This window comes from Halichoerus grypus, chromosome 1 (assembly GCF_964656455.1).
Source record: "Halichoerus grypus chromosome 1, mHalGry1.hap1.1, whole genome shotgun sequence".
Classification (NCBI taxonomy): Eukaryota; Metazoa; Chordata; class Mammalia; order Carnivora; family Phocidae; genus Halichoerus; species Halichoerus grypus.
The window spans coordinates 163,443,695-163,465,742 of record NC_135712.1 but is presented as its reverse complement, the minus strand read 5'-3'; the positions used below and the strand labels follow the sequence as shown (position 1 = coordinate 163,465,742).

Genomic DNA, 22,048 nt, shown 5'->3' with positions numbered 1-22,048 from the left:
TTCAAAATACTTTTTTAAAAATTGCGGTATAATCTAAATAAAATTTTCCACTTTAGCCTTCCAAATACCTTTAAAAGACCCTAATTAAGATGGAAGTGAAAGATCCCTCTTCCTTTTATTGATAAGAATACATTCACAGAAAAATTAAGTAAGTCATATATGTTATCCCAAGTCATAAACCCAGTGCTCACTTCAGCAGCACATATACCAAGTCATAAACCCAAAAGAAATCAGACAGAAATTCAAAAGAAGGGGTATCTGGCTGGCTTAGTCAGTTAAGCATCCAACTCTTGATTTCGGCTCAAGTCATGATCTCAGAATCGTGAGATCAATCCCAGTGTCAGGTGCATGGAGTCTACCTGGGACTCTCTCTCCCTCTCCCTCTGCCCCTCCCTCACCCCTCCCACATGCCCACTCTCTCAAAGAAATTTTTTTTCAAAAGAAACTACTTTTGAAAAAAAGTTTTTATTACAAAGAGAGCTACCCTATGACCCAGCAATTGCACTACTGGGTATTTACCCCAAAGGTACAGATGTAGTGAAAAAAAGGGCCATATGCACCCCAATGCTCATAGCGGCAATGTCCGCAATAGCCAAACTGTGGAAAGAGCCGAGATGCCCTTCAACAGATGAATGGATAAAGAAGATGTGGTCCATATATACAATGGAATATTACTCAGCCATCAGAAAGGATGAATACCCAACTTTTACATCAGCATGGATGGGACTGGAGGAGATTATGCTAAGTGAAATAAGTCAAGCAGAGAAAGTCAATTATCATATGGTTTCACTTATTTGTGGAACATAAGGAATAGCATGGAGGACATTAGGAGAAGGAAGGGAAAAATGAAGGGGGGCAAATCAGAGGGGGAGACGAACCATGAGAGACCATGGACTGTGGATTTTAGAGGGGAGGGAAGTGGGGGGATGGGTTAGCCCAGTGATGGGTATTAAGGAGGGCACGTATTGCATGGAGCACTGGGTGTTATACGCAAACAATGAATCATGGAACACTACATCAAAAACTAATGATGTACTGTATGGTGACTAACATAATAAAAGAAAAAGAAAAAAAGTTTTTATTATGAACTCAAATTATGATCAATCCCTCCCTAAATCTTGTTTCTTATGCTAATACAAAACTGATAACAAATAATAGGACACTACCAAATGTAGGAAGAGAAAGAATAACATTTTTAGATAATCATATTTTCAAGTGCTCTACAAGTCTGGATCAAGTGATTTCAACAAATCAGTGGGAGGACTGGGGGGAAAAACCCACAAGTACTATTTCTTAGCCATTAATCTCTTCACAGGCCAACCCAAGATACACTAGTATGATTTTTTTTTTTTAAGATTTTATTTATTTATTTGACAAGAGAGAGACACAGCAAGAGAGGGAACACAAGCAGGTGGAGTGGGAGAAGGAGAAGCAGGCTTCCCACTGAGCAGGGTGCCCAGTGCGGGGTACTCAATCCCAGGACTCTGGGATCATGACCTGAGCCGAAGGCAGACGCGTAACGACTGAGCCACCCCAAGCACCCCTACTGGTATGATTCTTATATTCTATGTTTTTTACCAAATGAAAAGAAAAATTTTTTTTAAGATTTTACTTATTTGAGAGAGAGAGCACACACATGAGCGAGAGAGGACAAGCAGGGGAATCAGCAGAGAGAGAAGCAGGCTCCCCGCTGAGCAAGGAACCTGATGGGGAACTCGATCCCAGGACCCTGGGATCATGACCTGAGCCAAAGGCAGATGCTTAACCGACTGAGCCACCCAGGCACCCCTGAAAAATTTTAATATAGCAAGAGAGAGCATTCAAACCAAGTAGGAAAGAAATGTGGTATGAACTGAAAAAGAATCAAGTCATCATTAATTTGCTGTTATTTTAATTATCTTTGATATGGAGAGTACATTCTGTGTTGCTATACCTGTCCTAAAGAACTTAAGCCTCCCATGAAAATGTTAAAAATAAATGTGAACCCCAAACTGAAATAACTATTTAGATCCGTATCTGGAAAATTAAAGTCCAAGTTATCTTAGAACAAACTGTACAGCATTTATCTTTCATTTTAGAAGGGCCAGGAAACATATGTTCACATTTTCTTACATATGCATAAACAAACAGTGGAAGGATAAATAAGAAACTGGTTACCTAAGGTGGCAGGGATATAAACCAGTCGAAAAGACACATTTGGAAGCAAGATTTCACAGTTAGGTAATTTTAAAAAAGGGGGAGTGTGTTTTTTGGGGTTTTTTTGAGAGAGAGAGAGAGAGGACAAGTGGGAGGGGCAAGGGGGAGGGGCTTGATCTCAGGACCCGGAGATCACAACCTGAGACAAAACCAAGAGTGAGACACTTAACGAACTGTGCCACCCAGGCACCTCCACAGTTAGGTAAATTTTTAATTTTTGAACTTATGAGAATCATTACCATTCAAAAGTAAAATAAGAGGGTATAATATTTTACTGGAATAATCTATCTTAAAATCATTTCTCAAAGCCTCCTCAGCTTTTATCATACCTCCTAAAACACTGAAGTTTCTGGAAAAAAATCTGATTTTCTATTACCCAGTTAAAAGATGGGGGAGGGAAGGTTAGAGCCAAAGTGACTTAAGAACTTCTGAATGTGTAACTCATGATATTTCATCCCTTAAACATTATTATAGGAGCGCCTGGGTGGCTCGGTTGGTTAAGCAGCTGCCTTCAGCTCAGGTCATGATCCCAGAGTCCTAGGATCAAGCCCCACGTCGGGCTCCCTGCTCAGCAGAGAGCCTGCTTCTCCCTCTCCCTCTGCCTGCCGCTCTGCCTACTTGCGCTGTCAAATAAATAAAATCTTTAAAAAAAAAATTATTATAGAAACTTAAGAGTAACTCTCCCCTTAATAGAAGTTTTTTAAAAGGCAATATAGTCTAAAGGTTCATACAAACGCATGCAGTAAACTTCAAACTGCATTTAATATGACCTTATTAAATCAGCTATCTTATTGAAATCAATGTTTCTCTGGCCAAAGAGAAAAATTTCAATTGCAAGAAACACTTACCAAGTTTGACTGATAAATTTAAACCCTATCAGATACTAATTTCAACTGCAGGAGAAAGAGCTGCTCTAAGGAAGTTACCCAAGTTATTTACTATATTGTTGTCTATAACCATGTATAAACATATGGAGAAACATGAGAGATTACAATAGAATGACTAATACACCAGAAGCTTAGGAAGACAGTGTGGGGAAACAGAATGGGTATGGAATTAGACCTAAGTTTGAACCTGACTCTACCTCCAGATTTGGACAAATGACTTAACTTCTCCAAACCTGTTTCTTTAATGACAAAATGAAGCTGATACCACCTAATTTGAACATCTGTTAAGAGAATTACATGATAAGTCCTCATTGGCAGGTTCCAGACTCTTCGGACTAGCTCATGCAGAGGACGTAGGGCAGAAAGAAAAAGCTTTCCTTAGTGAATATTTTTGAAGTCATATGTGAGAAAACTATGTAGAAAGAAAATAATCTAAAGTGGCAAAGAAAGAGAAATTCTCTGGGAGTCAGGTAACTAGGATCTAATAAAAAAGATTACTGAGCACTCTTTTTAAAAATGAAGATTTTTATTTCACCTATTTCTTAATTTCCTTCCTCCTTTTACAAGTTCAGATGTGAACATTCATTAGCCTAGAGGAATCATTTGAATACTCTAGGGAAAATATCCAGTGTAAGTAAACATGGCTATCAAACTTAAGATAAAAAGAATCTAAATTAGAAACTAGGTTTAAAATCACTGCAAACATGGGGCACCTGGGTGGCTCAGTTGTTAAGCATCTGCCTAGGCTCAGGTCATGATCCCGGGGTCCTGGAATCGAGCCCTGTGTCGGGCTCAGCCGGAAGCCTGTTTCTCCCTCTCCTACTCCCCCTGCTTATACTCCCTCCCTCGCTGTCTATCTCTCTGTGTCAAAATAAATAAATAAAATCTTAAAAAAAAATAAAATAAAATCACTGCAAACATTTACGTTTTCTTTCAAAAAATTTCCAACAGAATTTATAGATGATCACTTGAGTATTCTTTTTGTTAAAATAGGAAATTGCTTTTTAAAATATGAGATCATCTTAAGACAATTCTATACTTGTGGAGTATTATTTCTTATTGGCAAAAATACTTGTTACTGAAGTTGGAATCATATGAAATTGCATGCAGTTTCTAGCCAACTGTTTTTGACCTACAAAAACCTAATTTCACTTTTAGTGTTCAACGTGTGCCAGAAATACCACGTACTGGGTTAAGACAGGTCCTGTGATCTCAGGTAACATACGGGTTTAGCTGAAAAAACAGAACAGAGGTACAGGGCATTCACTAAAATTAAAAAGAGGTTATTGATAAAACTTCATTTCTCTTTCTTATTTCAGCACCCACACAGATTGAAACAATTAATAATATTATTTTTTCAATTCATTACTGAATGTATACTATATTAAGGACATTTGATAGAAAACAAATTTCCTTAGATTTGGTCCTCACCATTCAGTACAGGACCTAGAAACCACGTTAACATGGAGGGGAGGGGTGATAAAAAAAAGGGAATTCAAAGAGGTTACCTCTTTGAATGTTTTTATATAATGTACCTTTTATTTCTTCATGTTATAGAGAAGATGTGCTCCTAATTCCCCCGAAGTGTCTTTTCTATAAATCACAGCAGGGCATATAGTATAAAATGAAAAGCGTAAAAGTTCAAAAAATAATTGGGAGAGAAACATTGGGAGCAAAGTACCTAGAATGAAGTTATTTACTAATCAGAAAATTATCACCTGGCTCTGAACTATTTCAGGCATTCTTGTGCAAAAAAATTACTGCCCTGAGAATCTACATATCTCCTTTTTAAATGTACTACATATTTGGAAATATATAAACCAGAGGTTGTTCAAAGATTAACAAAAATTATTCTTTTTAAATTGCTTAGAAGAATTTGGGGACTTCTTGGCCCACTACCCCCAACACATGTAGCTAGAATTGGGGGAAGAGAAGCAAGGGAAATTTATTTTACTACTTCTAAAAAGTCCCTGTTAGGCTTGGCGATCCAAGAGATGAAATTTGACATGTGGATGGACGCAAGAGCTTTCTTTGCTCATTTTTGCCTGAGTGCACATATTCTATACTGAGGTCGCCTGTGAGAAACTAAAAGGTTTTCCCTTAAGATAATAACACATTTCAGGATTTAACAATTCTGACTAACAACCAAAAAGTAAAGAATGCCTACTGATTTACTATTTGTTTAAGTTTCTGCCTGCAGGGAATGAACTGTGACACAATTCAGCCACCAACTACTACCTTTTTAGAATAGGCTTTTTAAAGAACAGAATGATTTTGAAATAAAGCTCAACTCTCAGCATACCTCTTTCCAAACTAGTTCCTGCACCAGCTAAACAGAGAGCTCGACGACTGGGTCAAAAGAGGGCTAGCCACGGCGGGGCTGATTCAGAAAATCGTCAGCCCCTCTTCTAGGAGAGCTTTGCCTTTTTTTTTTTTTCCTAAAGTTTGAATTTCTTAGGTTAAAAGAACTTTTCCCTCAAAACTGCACAAACAGAACCTGCTTTTCAAACAGAACTCTGTAAAAAATTGATTGGTAAGCCTTCTGGTTACTGCTTTTCACACACTCTTTCATTAACTATGCGAATTTCTTAACACGACCACTCATTTTAACATTTTTATGCAGGTCTTGCTTATTGGACTATTTTACGGAAGTTTTCCCCAGTTTAATACTAAATTTTGTACAAAAGCACTGATTCCATAGACCAATAAGGCTTTCTCATCTTGGTCAATAAGCTGCTACTAACTGCTAATTAAAAATGCACTTTTTACCCACTATTCTCTTTCACGCACACCCCCTTGGAAACTGTATTTCAGAAGCAAACTCTAACTTTCTCCAAATTCACAGATGACAGCTTTGGTTTTAGGGGAACAAAATCTGGAGTTGCCAGTGCAGTCAGCCTGAAACCTTTGTGTCTGTCAGAGGAAAGAACAAAAGGCAGCGCTTCCTCCCCCAGCCCCTCCTTAGCTCTGGAGGAAGGCAGGCTTGACAGAACAGTTCTAGAGAAAAAGGAAACCATGCCGAATCTAGTGAGAGTTTCCCCTAAACAAACACACAAAGCTACCCAAGCTACCCACCTTGGATAGCTGCCTCCTGAGGCTAAAGCGTTGAACCATGGTCACCCTGAGTAATCTTCAGACAAAGCAATCCACGAAGGGAAGGGTTTGGTTTTTTTTTGTTTGTTTTTTTAAAAAACAGCTTCTTGGAAAAGTCGATGGCAAAACATTTTGAAGACTATCACAGAAGTCCAAAGAATTTCCCTGGGAGTCTTAGCAAACTTGGAACCACCTCATTGTTCCATCGGGAGATACTGCAAAGCCTACGTCGGAGAGGGCGGGCGGACCCGCGGCAGGGAGGGGCAGAATCCTGGAGCTGCTTCGCCCAGTGCCAAGCTCGGTTAGCACTTCCTGTGAGTCAGCCGAGAGGGGTCCAGACAGAAGGACCACCCCTTCTCTTTCCACCAAATCCTCAGCCCAGGATGCCGCTCTGGTGCCACCTGAGACTCCGGGGGGCCGAACCTGATGTTCTGGTCTGTGTGGGGCGAGGAGTGGCGCACTGGGGTTAGAAAGCATCAGCCTCAAGCAGAAACCTGGCAACTGCAATTCTTCCCACCCTAAAGCCCTCCCAGTGGAGGAGGTCCCCTGCAAAGAGCGACACCCCCTTCTCAACCTCCACCTCAGGTAATCTGCTGGGTAAAATGGTGTGAATAAAAGGAGGTGGCAAAAAGCCCCCGACTGTGACTGTACCAGCTCTGCTCCGAGGAGACTCCTCCCAGCTGGGCTCGGCAGCTGTCCGGCTTTGTCTAAGGTAATTGGCCAAGTCTTTCCTCTTATTCACAGGGAGGAGTCCCGCCTCGGGAAGGAATGTCAGGTGCAGAGAGGCATACTTTGTGGGTGACTTCAACTTCGTTACAGGGTGACTTCAACTTCCTTACCAAGTTAAACAAACTAAGGCCACCTCCTGAGCTAATTGACTTCTCTCATTAGAACGATGTAATTAAAAAAAAATCTACACACATAACAAAAGAAACAGCTCAGAGTGAATTAATGTAGGTAAAGAGGTATGAAAATGACAATCCTGAGGGCAGTTGCAAAGATAAAAAATATTTTGCTATCGTTTGCCAGTCTCTTCCTATTTATTTGATTCTGCTGCCAGACAACCAATGTAAGGACAAAACTTCATTCTCGTGAAATTTCCACTCTACATGCTCCTGTCTGAATTGTTCATTACTCCTAAATGATTTTAAAAACTGACCAGGGCAGAACTTGTTGGCACATATTAATTTTCCTTGCTCTAGTGATCCTCAATTCCCTGTAAGCATGATTATGCTTATGTCACATATAGTCTTTGTTAGAATGAACCTACTATGTGCAGCCCCTGTGTTAGGCATTTCACATATTTTATCCTATTGATTTCTTAAACACCCTTGTGAAATACATATTAATATCCCAATTCTTCAGATAAGTGAAGCAGGAGTATTCTCTCTAAAACATCAGCATTATCATGAGGAAACCATATAGTGTTACTAATTTTTTTTTCCTTTGGGCAAGAAAAGTGAAAAATGAATTTGAAAAGACAGATATTTTATACAATGGTTATTCTCAACTATGCCCTTGTCACACACTCCAGTTTCCAATTATCACCAAATATGATGCACAATTTTAAAAACTTCACCTAAAATATCACACACATATTTCACAATACCTTAGAAGAGTACAAAGATGTACCAGATTCAAACAAGTAACAGGATGCCACAGTTCCAAAAAAAATTCACTCTAACTAAAATATATATATAAAAATTTTATTCCAAAAACCTTAAATGGAAAAGGGTTGAACATATTTAAATTATTTGTGAAATTCCAAAGCTAAGAAAACTTTAATCAACAACTATGACTGAAAGTAAAGGCTCCCTCATATCTAAGGTTCAGAATATGCAATGTAACCTAATATTTAAACTGATTGAAATTTAAGTCCAAGTAGAAGACAGGCTGAGAGAGAACCTGAGTTCTGTGTGTTTTCTGTTTTGTTTTGTTTTTAAAGGGTAAGAGTACCAGTACTTCCATCTTTTTCCTACACAATGAAACTGAATACTCAGAAAATTTCTCCTGGGAATGAAGGAAGACCTAATGAGATGCTGGTGTGGAAATAATAAAGTTCCTTACAGAAAGACATACTGTTTTAAATATAAACATGAAGTGTTTCTGATATAATGAACTGGAATCCCAGATAACTGCTAGACTGCAAAGAGTTGCAAGATTCTTTCTAACCCGCACCTCCCAAAGAAAGGAAAGAGGAAAAGGAATTAGAAAAAACTGTCAAAAGTCTACACACCTAGGTACACAAAAAATATCAATGATGACTTGAACAGGATATAAATCCTCAAAGTCCCAGATAAACATAAAAAGACTTATGGATTGGGGCGCCTGGGTGGCTCAATCGTTAAGTGTCTGCCTTTGGCTCAGGTCATGATCCCAGGGTCCTGGGATCGAGCCCCACATTGGGCTCTCTGCTCAACAGGAAGCCTGCTTCTCCCTCTCCCACTCCCCCTGCTTGTGTTCCCTCTCTTACTGTCTCTCTCTCTGTCAAATAAATACATAAAATCTTTAAAAAAAAAAAAAAAAAGACTTATGGATTAAAAGAATGGTGTCTTCATTCTAGGAGGAACTTACTAATTTTTTACCTATTAAAATAAACACAAACCTCTAATTGTTCAAAGGCAACAAGACCTGTTAAAAATCATCCGAGTGTAATATTGCAATCCAATCCTTGATAAGACAACAAAAAAATGAAAATATCTTCAATAAACATAGCCGTTAGGGGAAAAATTAAAATCTCTGAATATGATCTATTTTGAGGTGTCTGACAGCAAAGGATGAAAATAGTAGACCAAGATCAAAGGTTACAAAAGAATAGTTAGAAGGCAGAAATGTATAACCTAGAGAAAAATCAATCTCTGCAATCATTCTTTTATTACTCCAAGACCTGAATAAACACTGTCCTTCCAGTAATCTGTGATTGAAAATCCACAACCCCCTTACTCTATGCAGAAACAGACAGGAACTGTCCATGGGGTTTTTAATCTTTTTTTTTTTTTTAGAAGATTTTATTTATTTGAGAGAGAGAGAGAGAGAGAGATCACAAGTAAGCAGACAGGCAGGTAAAGGGAGAGGGAGGAGCAGGCTTCCCACCAAGCAGGGAGCCCATTGCAGGGCGCTCAATCCCAGGACTCTGGGATCATGACCTGAGCCAAAGGCAGACGCTTAACTGACTGAGCCACCCAGGCGCCCCGAGATTCTTAATCTTTTTTGGATCACAAACTCTTCAGAGATCTGTTAAAAGCTATGAACTCAGTCACTGGAGTAACAGACATAAAATTCATGAATAGACATACACAGTGTTTTTGACACAATTCCAAATGGTCAATGGATTCCCCTAAAGCTTGTCCACACACCCCATTTTAAGAACTTAGTTAAGTTCCCTTGGGGTGCCTGGGTGGCTCAATGGTTAAGCAGCCGACTCTTGATTTTGGCTCAAGTCATGATCTCAGGGTTGTGAGATCGAGCCCGGGGTTGGGCTCTTGAGTATGGAGCCTGCTTGAGATTCTCTCTATCCCTCTCTCTGCCCCTCCCCCTGCTCACACACTCTCTCTTAATTTAAAAAAAAAAAAAAAACTCTTGTCCCCATCATAACTAAAAAAGAGATGAACATCAATCACTAAGCAATCCTGTCTTCTGCTTTCCACCATAGGTAAGAGTTTTAAGTAGATTTAGGAACCAGAAAAAAGTCTGCCTTTGACATGTTGGCTGCAGCTCCCCATACATTTTCCTTACTTGTTTGTCAAATAATAATCTACTTCCAAAGCCATAATCTTTAGGAAATGGCATTTTATTTTAGTTTTTATTATCTTTGTAGAAAAATATTTTATTCTCTTTATTTTATCCATCATATATAACCCCACACTAGGGATAACATTAGTACTTACCTTATTATTCATTGTCTTGCATATGTATAAACATATGTACGTATGTTTTACCTAGGACTATACTGCTTTCTGATTCACATTACCACTTAAAAAGTCCAAAACTGGGGCGCCTGGGTGGCTCAGTTGTTAAGCGTCTGCCTTTGGCTCCGGTCATGATCCCGGGGGTCCTGAGATCGAGCTCCGCATCAGGTTCCCTGCTCTGCCGGAAGCCTGCTTCTCGCTCTCCCACTCCCCCTGCTTGTGTTCCCTCTCTCGCTGTGTCTCTCTCTGTCAAATAAGTAAATAAAATCTTAAAAAAAAAAAAAAAAGTCCAAAACAGGGAAGTGTGGGTGGCACTGTCAGTTAAGCAGGTGATTCTTGGTTTCATCTCAGGTCGTGATCTCAGCGTCATGAGATCGAGCCCTGTGTCAGGCTCAGCACTCAACATGGAGTCGGCTTGGATTCTCTCTCCCTCTCCCTTTGCCCCTCCCCCTACCTCTCTAAAATAAATAAATAAATCTTTAAAAAATGAGGGTTGCTGGAGGGGAAGTGGGTGGGGGGAATAGGATAATTGGGTAATGGGCATTAAGGAGGGCATGTGATGTGATGAGCAGTGGATGTTATAAGCAACGTATAAATTACTGAACACTACATCTGAAACTAATGATGTACTATAAACTGGCTAACTGAATTTTAAAAAATCTTAAAAAAAAAAAAAGTCCAAAATAACAACAGAAACATACAAATACCTTGGGTAAATATTATAAAACTTAAACAAATCAACCCAATTTAGCTGGTTTCTTTATTTGAAACACTTGTCCCTCCCCCACAAACTTCATTCTTAAAATTCTATATAAACACATTTTAAAAATAGATATTAAAGTTGTATACACAAGGGGCGCCTGGGTGGCTCAGTCGTTAAGCGTCTGCCTTCAGCTCAGGTCATGATCCCAGGGTCCTGGGATTGAGCCCCGCATCGGGCTCCCTGCTCGGCAGGAAGCCTGCTTCTCCTTCTCCCACTTCCCCTGCTTGTGTTCCCTCTCTCGCTGTGTCTCTCTCTGTCAAATAAATAAATAAAATCTTTAAAAAAAAAAAAAAAGTTGTATACACAAACTTCATTCTTAAAATTCTATATAAACACATTTTAAAAATAGATATTAAAGTTGTATACTACTTAATATCATGTAATACAAACTACACTTTTACAGAGAAGTAAACTAAAGTTCAAAAAGGTTTTCAAACTTGCCCCTAAATCACAGAGTTGGTATTAGAGTCAGAACTGGAACCCTAAATACAAATTTCACTATATTGCTGCTTCCATTACATCATGCTTCCTCCTATTTTTAATAATTTAAAACGCACTAAAACCAAACACTAAAGATATTCATGCAGTCAAGTTTTTCTGAAACTGAATAATTACTCTATTTTTAAAAATGTGAACCTTTACACTTTAAGTTGAGTGAGTCTCCTCGAAGCTTGGCATAACTGAAGAACTCCTATAACAGAGTTATATTAAATAAATCATGTTCAAACATCACTATGGGTTTTAACCAGTCCTGTGATAACCCAGAAGTAATAGGAGCCAGAAGAGATAGTGCCAGCTAGCTACCAGTCAATAAAACTAAGCCTAAAAATTTAGTAGGCTTTCATTAAGCAATGCCACGTCATTTCAGAAAGCCCCCTTTCATTCACACACTAAACAAGTATTTATGACACCCTTTACTTTTAAGCAGGTCACAATCTAGTAAAGAAACAGAAAACTTAAACAATTGTCATTAATGTGGCATCTCCCCAACAGCAGGGACAGTAATGACAAAAGGAGTGATGAGCTTTTATGGGACAAAAAAGGTCTTAAACCCAGAGTCTTTAAGGTGGGAGAGGTATTTTGCAAATGGACAAAAAAGAGGAAGGGCATTCCATGCAGCAGAAAAAATACAAGTTAAGGACGCAGAGGTGTAATTCAAGTGGTAAGTAAAACTTTGTTTCTCATAGTAACAAGGCAGTATGTTGTCAGCCTGTAGTGTTCAGAGTATTTTTTGTTTGTGGAATGGGAATGTGGACTGTAACAAAATTCAGTTATTCCTCCTTTCTAAATTGCACATTGGCTTACCATTTTTCTATAAACTGCCCAAATGGGAATAGCCCAACATTAACAAATAATGTGACAGGTTCTTTCTTTACAGAAGTTATGACTCTTTTAGTTACTGTCTGCCTTTAAAACAAGGAAGAAGGAAATCTAGTTTCAAAAAATTTAGTAAATAATGCTGTCAGCTTCGGACTTCTTCTGGCAATTCAGGCCTCTTAAATGATACGAGATTTCTATCTCACAAAAACAAATTTCACTTGGCAATCCCACAACAGGTAACAACACAGATACCACGTTTTATCTACATAGAACAGATTAAGTTACTTGTGTAGTTATTTATAAAGGTCCAAGCCACTGTCAATATAATTAACCCTGAAGGTAGTACATTTTACCAAGTAGTAAAAAGTTAAAAGATGGGGCGCCTGGGTGGCTCAGTTGGTTAAGCGACTGCCTTCGGCTCAGGTCATGATCCTGGAGTCCCTGGATCGAGTCCCGCATCGGGCTCCCTGCTCGGCGGGGAGCCTGCTTCTCCCTCTGACCCTCCCCCCTCTCATGTGCTCTCTCTCTCTCTCTCATTCTGTCTCAAATAAATAAAATCTTTAAAAAAAAAAAAAAAAAAAAAAAAAAAGTTAAAAGATGTTCATGATCAAAAAATGTGAATACCTCTTGTATTCAATTCCATAACTAACTCATTGTGATAGCTGATTTAAAGAGCAGTCAACCACATCAAATTGCATTTTTATTTTAGTGAACTGGGCATGGCTCTTTCAAATATGCTAAATTAAGGCTGCCCCCTTTTTATATCAGCAATATTTTAGGATTTGCATTTATTTCCCCCAAAAAACGCATGCCATGCATCACCTGCAGTAAATGCATACAAGGAAGAGGGAGAGAAGAAAAGATAGAGGAGGGAGAGGAAAAAAGAGTTTATTATGTGCTTACCAAGTGCCAAACAACTAAGGAGACTATTATTTACTATGTTGCAAAGAACACTCAGTAAGATTATAAATATGGAATAATTCAACACCACAAAAACAAGTCCTTAAAACAGGTTCCAGGTGTTCCAGGTGCTGGTCCCTGCTTTCTCTCTCTAGACATCTCACACTATTTTAACTTAACTCCAAATTTCAGCTTAGACATCTGTACCTTTAGGAAAGCCTTCTCTATCAACCCTCACCAACCCCTTTCTCCACCTTACCAATTGATTCTTCCTTACTACACTGTAAGTAGACACCCCCTTATCTGTGGAGGATACTTCCAAGACCCCCAGTGGATGCCTAAAACTGTTGATAGTGCTGAACCCTATATATGCAATGTGTTTTCCTAGACATACATACTTATGATAAAATTAATTAGGCAGTTAGAAATTAATAATAACCAGGAATAAAACAGAACATTATAACCATATATATAATTAAAAGTTATGTGAATGTGTTCTCTTTCAAAATACCTTATTGTACTGTACTCACCCTTCCTCTTGTGGTGATTTGAGATGGTAAATGTCTACATGAGATGCGGTGAGGTGAATGATGTAGGCACTGTGACATATCATTAAGCTACTACTGACCTAGGGGCGCCTGGGTGGCTCCGTCGGTTAAGTGTCCGACTCTTGATTTCGGCTCAGGTCATGATCTCAGGGTCATGAGATCAAGCCCCTTGTTGGGCTCCACGCTCAGCAGGGAGTCGGTTTGAGAGTCCCTCTCCCTCTGCCCCTCCCCCCGCTTGTGTGCTCTCTCTAAAATAAATAAATCTTAAAAAAAAAAAAAAAAGCTACTACTGACCTCTGATCATACATCAGGAGGATTATCTCCTTCTGGGCTGCAGTAAAAAAGCAAAACCATAGATAAGGGGGACTGCTGTATTGTAATCTGTTCTTCTTCATCCCCCTCATCAAAACATAAGTTTCTTAGGGGCAGGGACCCTAATATGCTCATAGGGGTATTCTGACACCTACTAGGTCATTAAATACGTATTGAATAAATGCCTTAAAAATATAAGGCAGTGTTCAATGGCTCTATACAACTTCAAAAGTTTCTAAGACATTCTGGGTTCCTTCTCTCTCCCTCAACCATCTCCCATACCCCCAAACTCCCTGATCTTTCCACCTAATTAAATTCTACTTACTCTTCTATTCCACTTTTATAAGAATTAATTTTATTAACCATATGTCAATTATTTATTTCCCACTTATGAAATACTCTTTGTAATTTAGTATTTTCCAATAAAAAATTTCTTATGAAAATTCAGAAAATACAGTAAAATATAAAGAATAAGAAACTTCATTCAAAATATCACCATACAGAAGTAACTACTACCAGTGTTCTGATGGATTTTCATCTGGGATTCTTCTTGTTCTTTAATTATGTAAGTAAAGTATGAATGCTTAATTGTTGTAACCACTGTTATCAGTTTATCCTTCTTTTACAATGAACTTTTATACTATTTACCTATAAAAGTATGCAGTATCATCTTCAGGTTAGCTTGGTTTCTTTCTTAACCCAACTAATATCATAATATACATATTAATTAAAACTCTTTGCTATGGTCTGAATGTTTGTGTCCTCCCAAAATTCGTATGTTGAAATGCTAAAGCCCAATATGATATTAAGAGGTGGGAACTCTGGGAGGTACTACACTCATCAGGTTGGATTAGTGCTCTTGTAAACGAGATCCCACAGAGCTCCCTAGCCCCTTCCAACATGTGAGGACACAACAAAAAGTCTACAACTGGAAGAGGGCCCTCATGCCATGCTGGCACCCTGATCTCAGACTTCCAGCCTCCAGAACTGTGAGAAATAAAATTCTATTGTTTATAAACTATCCAGTCTGGTATTTTGTCATAGTGGCCTAAACAAACTAAGATACTGGCTTTTAAAAATTCAAGAATTTACTTAGAAAATTTTGTCAGAATATACGGATCTCTACTATTGCTACATAATATTCCATAGTACAGAGGAAACAGTTTATTTAGTTTATTATTTTGTTTCTTTTTCTTTTTTTTAAAGATTTTATTTATTTATTTGACAGAGAGAGGCACAGCGAGAGAGGGAACACAAGCAGGGGGAGTGGGAGAGGGAGAAGCAGGCTTCCCGACGAGCAGGGAGCCTGATGTAGGGCTCAATCCCAGAACCCTGAGATCATGACCTGAGCCGAAGGCAGACGCTCAACGACTGAGCCACCCAGGCGCCCCTTAGTTTCTTTATCTTTTCTTTTTTTTTTTTTTTTTTAAGATTTTATTTATGGGACGCCTGGGTGGCTCAGTCAGTTAAGCGGCTGCCTTCGGCCCGGGTCATGATCCCAGGGTCTTGGGATCAAGTCCCACATCAGGCTCCTGGCTCAGCAGGGAGCCTGCTTCTCCCTCTCTCCCTCTGCTTGTGTTCTCTCTGTCAAATAAATCAAATTTTTAAAAATAAAGATTTTATTTATTTATTTGACAGAGAGAGACACAGCGAGAGAGGGAACACAAGCGAGGGAGAGGGAGAAGCAGGCTTCCCACTGAGCAGGGAACCCAACGTGGGGCTCGATCCCAAGACCCCGGGATCATGACCTGAGTCGAAGGCAGATGCCCAATGACTGAGCTACCCAGGGGCCCCTATTTAGTTTACTTTTCTTGATCACAATTTAAATTATTTTTTTCTGCTAGTAGAAACAATACTGCCCTGTACATGCCTACTTTTGGACATATGGTATTTTTTCTCCAGGATATATACTGTTATGATTCTACCCATTCAAGGTCCAGCCCAAATTCATGTTCTTCAGAAGCCAACCCTGTCCACTCCAGTTCACTGTTATTTCTGCTTCTGTATAACTCACAGTGACAGTTCTCATATTTTGTATTTGCTACTCAGGTCCTGTACTGTTACTTCATTTTTAAGCATTGGGTTCTGTACTGTTATTTAGTTTTTTAAGCATTAAGCATAGGATTACATCTTATACTTTCTGTATGCCAACTGTATCGTATCTTAAACAGAGTAGACACTTAATAAATATTTATGGAATGCCCTGAAAACCTCAAAAGAAACCATAATCTTGCCTGACAGGATAGATATGTAACTGTTCTATTACCTTATTTCTTTATTCCAATATAAAACTCTAACGTTAAACTATTACTGCTTTAGATTTCATTTTCTCCATTTGTAGACCTCACAAAGGAGAAAACCAAATGCCTTACTCAAGTCCAAAATATTCTAACTCCCTTTTAATTTCCTGTCTTATGAAGAGAAACATTATCTGGCAGAATTTATACTTCAAAAATTGATACTAGGGAGAATTATATCAACAAATTGGCAGACTAGGTAGATAATAGGCTTTCCTTCTCCCATAGAGGCACTAAATTAACAATATATGGACCAAAACACCACTACAAAAACTCCAGAGAATAGGTAAGAAGCTATAGTACCCACACATGATAACATAATGAACAAGACATGGTAACAGTGAAACGTGTAGAAAAACTTATGGTGCACCCATTCATGCTACTTCCCCTGCACAGCATAATACGGAACAACCAGAAAGAAACCCCCATGCCAAGGTTTTTCCCTCAGGAACACGAACAGAACAGACTAAATATCCTACATTCTGGCTTGTCTGAGGGCTGCCTGAGGGACTGGTTTCTGTCTTGGCTGACTCAAAGAACTGGGATGACTGGAACCAGAGTTGGAAGATGCTGTATATAATAGGTAAGCAGCACCTTAGAGCTGCATTTCCGTAGACAAATGTCAGGGGGAGCTAAGATGAGAAATGGTTTGAGAGGCTCTAGAACCTCCAGTCAGGCTGATTAGTGAAGATATTCCCATGCAGAAATTCAGTATGCAAAGACTGGTTATTTTTTCAAATGTCCAAATCCCAGCCTGGCCAGAAGGTGAGGGGAAGGCGAGGGGAGGGGAGGGGAGGGAAGGAGAGGAAGGAAGGAAGGGCAAGGAAGCAAACAAACAAACAGGGAAACTTGGCCCAATTAAAGGAACAAAATAAAACTCCAGAAACAGACCTTAAAGATCAACCTAAAGAAACACACACCTATAAGGTGCCAAACAAAAAATTTAAAATAAGTCATAAAAGTGCTCAATCAGCTAAAAGAGAACACAAGTAAAAGAAAACAGGAAAATGATGCATGAACAAAATGAGAATATCAACAAAAGACAGAAACTATACAAAGAAGAATTCTAGAATTGAAAAGTATAATAACTGAATGGAAAATTTCACTGGAAGGGCTCAAGATCAGAGCTAAACAGGCAGAAGAATCAGTGAACTTGAAGGCAGATCATTTGAAATCAGAATCAGAGGAGCAAAAAGAATGAAGAAGAGTAAATAGAGTTAAGGGACTAATGGGAGGGAAACTATCACGCTGAAAAAAAAAAATTATATATATATATATATATATATATATATATATAAACGGTCTCTAGTAAAGGTAAATACATGGACAAATATAGTAACCTGTACTGCTATAAACTTGGTGCATAGAATTTTAATGACAAAAACATAAAAAATGTGTAAGTCTATGTTAATGGGTATACAATATATAAATATGTAATTTGTGACATTAATAACATAAAGAGGAGGGTGGAGCTGTAAAGCAGTAGTTTCTGTATGTGATTTAAATTAATGGTTTAAAAAACAATGCTATAACTTTAAGATGTTTTATGTAATTTCAATGATAACCAGAAAGTATCTACAGAATATACACTAAAGGAAATAAGAAGGATATCAAAGCACATCACTACAGTAGTCCCTCTTTATAAGTTCCACTTTCCATGGTTTCAATTACCTGTGGTCAAGTGCAGTCTGGAAGCAGATGATCCTCCTTCTGATGTATCCTCAGAAGATCAACAGTGGCTTAATGCTACATCACAATGCCTTTGTCATTCACCTCACTTCATCTCATCACCCAGACATTTTATTATCTCACATCAGCACGAGAACAAGAATGAGTACAATATAGTAAGACACTTAGAGAGACCACAGTCACACAAGTTTTATTATAGTACATTGTTATAACTGTTCTATTTTATTATTGTTTTGTTAATCTCTTATTGTGCCTAATTTACAAATTAATTTTAATCATAGGTATGTATGTATAGGAAAAAACAGTATATGTTGGGTTCAGTACTATGCACAGTGTCAGGCATCCTCCAAACAATGGAATATTATTCAGTGATGTAAAGAAATAAGTTACCAAGCCACGAAGACACATAGAGAAACCTTAAATGCATATTACTAAGTAAAAGAAGACAATCTGAAAAATTGCTTATTGTACAATTCCAACTATAGGACATTCTGGAAAAGGCAAAACTATGAAGACAGAAAAAAAGTGGTCGCCAGGGGCTGGAGGTGGGGGTAAGGGAAGGGATAAATAGGCAGAACACAGGATTTTTAGGGCAGTGAAAATACTGATACTTTAATAGTGGATACGTGTCATTATGCATTTGTCCAGACCCAAAAAGTATACAACACCAAGAATGAACCCTAATGCAAAAAATGGGCTTTGGGTGATTATGATGTGTCAATATAAGTTCATTAATTGTAACAGATGTAGTGGGGGATGTTAATAATGGAGGAGGCCATGCATGTGTGGGAGTATGGGAACTCTCTGAAATTTGCTATAAACCTGAAAGTGCTCTAAAAAAAATAAATCTTGGAGCGACTGGGTGGCTCAGTCGTTAAGCGTCTGACTTCAGCTCAGGTCATGATCCCAGGGTCCTGGGATCAAGCCCTGCATCGGGCTCTCTGCTCAGCGGGAAGCCTGCTTCTCCCTCTCCCACTCCCCCTTCTTGTGTTCCCTCTCTCGCTGTGTCTCTTTCTGTCAAATAAACAAATAAATAATCTTAAATAAATAAATAAATAAATAAATCTTTTGGGGCACCTGGGTGGCTCAGTCTGTTAAGCGTCTGCCTTCAGCTCAGGGCATGACTCCCTGCTCAGTGGGGAGCCTGCTTCTCCCTCTTCCTCTGCACTCCCCCTGCTGTGCGCTCTCCCCCACTTCTCTGTCAAATAAATAAAATCTTTAAAACTAAATAAAAATAAATAAATCTTTTAAAAAGATGCAAATGGGATTAAGCAACCCAGTCGAAAGATCTGAATGGATTAAAACCACAGGATCTAACTATACGCTGTCTACAAAGCGACTCACTTTAGAGCTAAGAATATACATAGGCTGCAAGTGAAAGGATGGAAAAAGATAGTCCATAAGAATGGTAACCAAAAGACAGTAGAAATGGCTATATGAAAACCAGACAAAATAGACTTCAAATCCAAATCTGTAACGAGACAAAGGAGGACATAATGACAAGTAGGTCAGATCACCAAGAGAAATCTAACAATTAAAAATATTTATGCATCAAACCTCAGAGCTCCTAAATATATAAAGCAAACTGAAATACTACTCTAATCAATCTACAGACTGAATAGCCAAAACAATTTTGAAAAAGAACATAGAGGACTCGTATTTCCTGATTTCAAAGCATTTTACAGGGGTACCTGGCTGGCTCAGTCAGGATAGCGTGTGACTCTTGATCTCAGGGTTGTGAGTTCAAGCCCCACGTTTGGTGTAGAGATTGCTTAAAAATAAATCTTAAAAACAACAACAACAACAACAACACTTTACAAAGCTACAGTAATCCGAACAGCATGGGACTGGAATAAAGACAAAGAGTAGGGGCGCCTGGGTGACTCAGTGAGTTAAGCACCTGCCTTTGGCTCAGGTCATGATCCCAGGGTCCTGAGATCGAGACCCCCATCAGGCTCCTTGCTCAGTGGGTAGCCTGCTTCTCCCTCTGCCTGCCGCTCCCCCTGCTTGTGTGCACGCACAGGCTCTCTTGCTCTCTCTCTCTGACAAATAAATAAATAATCTAAAAAAAAAAAAAGACCAAGATCAACAGGACAAAATAGAGAATACAGAAATAAACCTTCACATATATGGTCAAATGATTTTTAACACAGGTGCTAAACCCACTCAATGGTTTTTGAAGACAGTCTCTTCAACAAATGGTGCTGGGAAAACTAGATGGTCACATTCAAGAGGATGAAATTAGACCTTCATCTTATACCATATATAAAATGTAACTCAAAGGACACAAAAAGCAAAAAAAGAGACTAATGGAACTTTATTAAACTTAAAAACTTTTATGTAAGGGAAACAAAAGAGCAAAAAGGGAATCTCCAGAATGGGAGAAAATGTTTGCAAATCATGTATTCACTTTTTTTTTTTTTTTTAAGATTTTTATTTATTTGACAGAGAGACAGCCAGAGAGGGAACACAAGCAGGGGGGATGGGAGAGGGAGAAGCAGGCTTCCCGCAGAGCAGGGAGCCCAATGCGGGACTCGATGCCAGGACCCTGGAATCATGACCTTAGTCAAAGGCAGATGCTTAAGGACTGAGCCACCCAGGCACCCCACAAATCATGTATTTAATAAGGAGTTAATATGCAGCATATGTAAGAACTGCTACAACTCAACAAAAAGCAACTCTTTAAAAAATGGGCAAAGGACTTAAATATTTCTCCAAAGATAATATATAAATGGTCAATGAGCATATGAAAAGATGCTCAAAATAACTAATCATCAGAGAAATGCAAATAAAAACCACAATGAGGTTAGAAGAGTTACTATCAAAACAACAGAATGTAAGTGTTACTAAGTATGTGGAGAAATTGGAACCTTTGTGCATTGTTGATTGGATCATAAAACAGAACTGCACTATTAGTAAAATAATAGTAGAATACGGTATAGCAACTCCTCAAAAAATTAAAAACAGAAGTACCATGTAATTCAGTAATCCTACTTCTGAGTATATACCCAAGCAGGGTCTCAAAGAGGTATCTGCACACCTGTGTTTATAGTGGCACAATTTACAATAGCTAAGAGGTGGAAGCAAACCAAATACCCATCAAAAGATGAATGAAAAATTAAAAATGTGGGCGCCTGGGTGGCTCAGTCGTTGGGCGTCTGCCTTCAGCTCAGGTCATGATCCCAGGGTCCTGGGATTGAGCCCCACATCAGGCTCCCTGCTCGGCAGGAAGCCTGCTTCTCCCTCTCCCACTGCTTGTATTTCCTCTCTCGCTGTCTCTCTCTGTGTCAAATAAATAAATAAAATTTTTAAAAAATTAAAAATTTTAAAATATGTGGTTATAAATCAAAGGAATATTATTCAGTCTTTAAAAAGAAGGATATCCTGTCACATGCTACAAGATAGAGGAATCTTGAGGACTTTATGTTCAGTGAAATAAGCCAGTCAGAAAAACAGTAAAAATGCATGATTCTACTTATATGAGGTATCTAATCAAATTCAAAGAAACAAAGTAAAACAGTGGTTACCAGTGGCTGGAGAGAGGGGGATAAAGGGAGAGTTGTTTAATGGATATAGAGTTTCAGATCTGCAAGGTGAAAAAGTTCTGGAGATCTGTTTGCCAACAATGTGAATATACTTAATACTTCTAAATTGTACACTTAAAGAGAGTTAAATTGTAAATTTTATGTTATGTCTTATTTACCACAAATTTTTTTAAAGTTATACTAATTATATTTCTATTTGCAAGTATGCCCCTTGATTCAGCACTTTTGTTTCCTTAAATTCCTCTCCTTTTCTTGCATTTAGGCATGTAAATCAACCAACAGATGTCTTTTTCCAGAAAAATGGGATCTTCTCTAAATAATAGGACATTCTCTCCAGATAGAAATGAAGAGTTTTGACAATAACACATCATTGCAGAGCTTTAAATACCCAGTACCAAAAAAAAAAAAAAAGGCTTATTGTCAAGAATCCTTATAAATGAACAGACAACTACTCCTTTCTGGTTTGTTCTTTATAATACCTCGATATAATCACACAATGTTTAAAAAAAATTCTTTAAAAAAGAATCAGTTTCTTTAGTCTTCATTTATATTTTACAGCTCATAGTTGGCATTTTTTAAAGAACAATTAC

At 38.4% G+C, this 22,048-nt stretch overlaps 1 protein-coding gene across 5 annotated transcripts in view; it reads right to left on the bottom strand.

The window, feature by feature from the left end:
• The window catches only part of TMCC1 (transmembrane and coiled-coil domain family 1), a 250,694-nt gene that overhangs the window by 127,006 nt on the left and 101,640 nt on the right, over positions 1-22,048 (bottom strand). Inside the window, exon 1 of one of the 5 annotated variants that reach the window (XM_036073620.2) lies at positions 6,159-6,508. The exons of the other annotated variants lie outside the window; for them this stretch is intronic. Within the exon in view, the coding sequence (XP_035929513.1) occupies positions 6,159-6,197 (39 nt within the window). The 5' untranslated portion in view covers positions 6,198-6,508. Of the gene's footprint in view, positions 1-6,158; positions 6,509-22,048 lie in introns of those variants that run through there. 5 annotated transcript variants of the gene reach the window in all.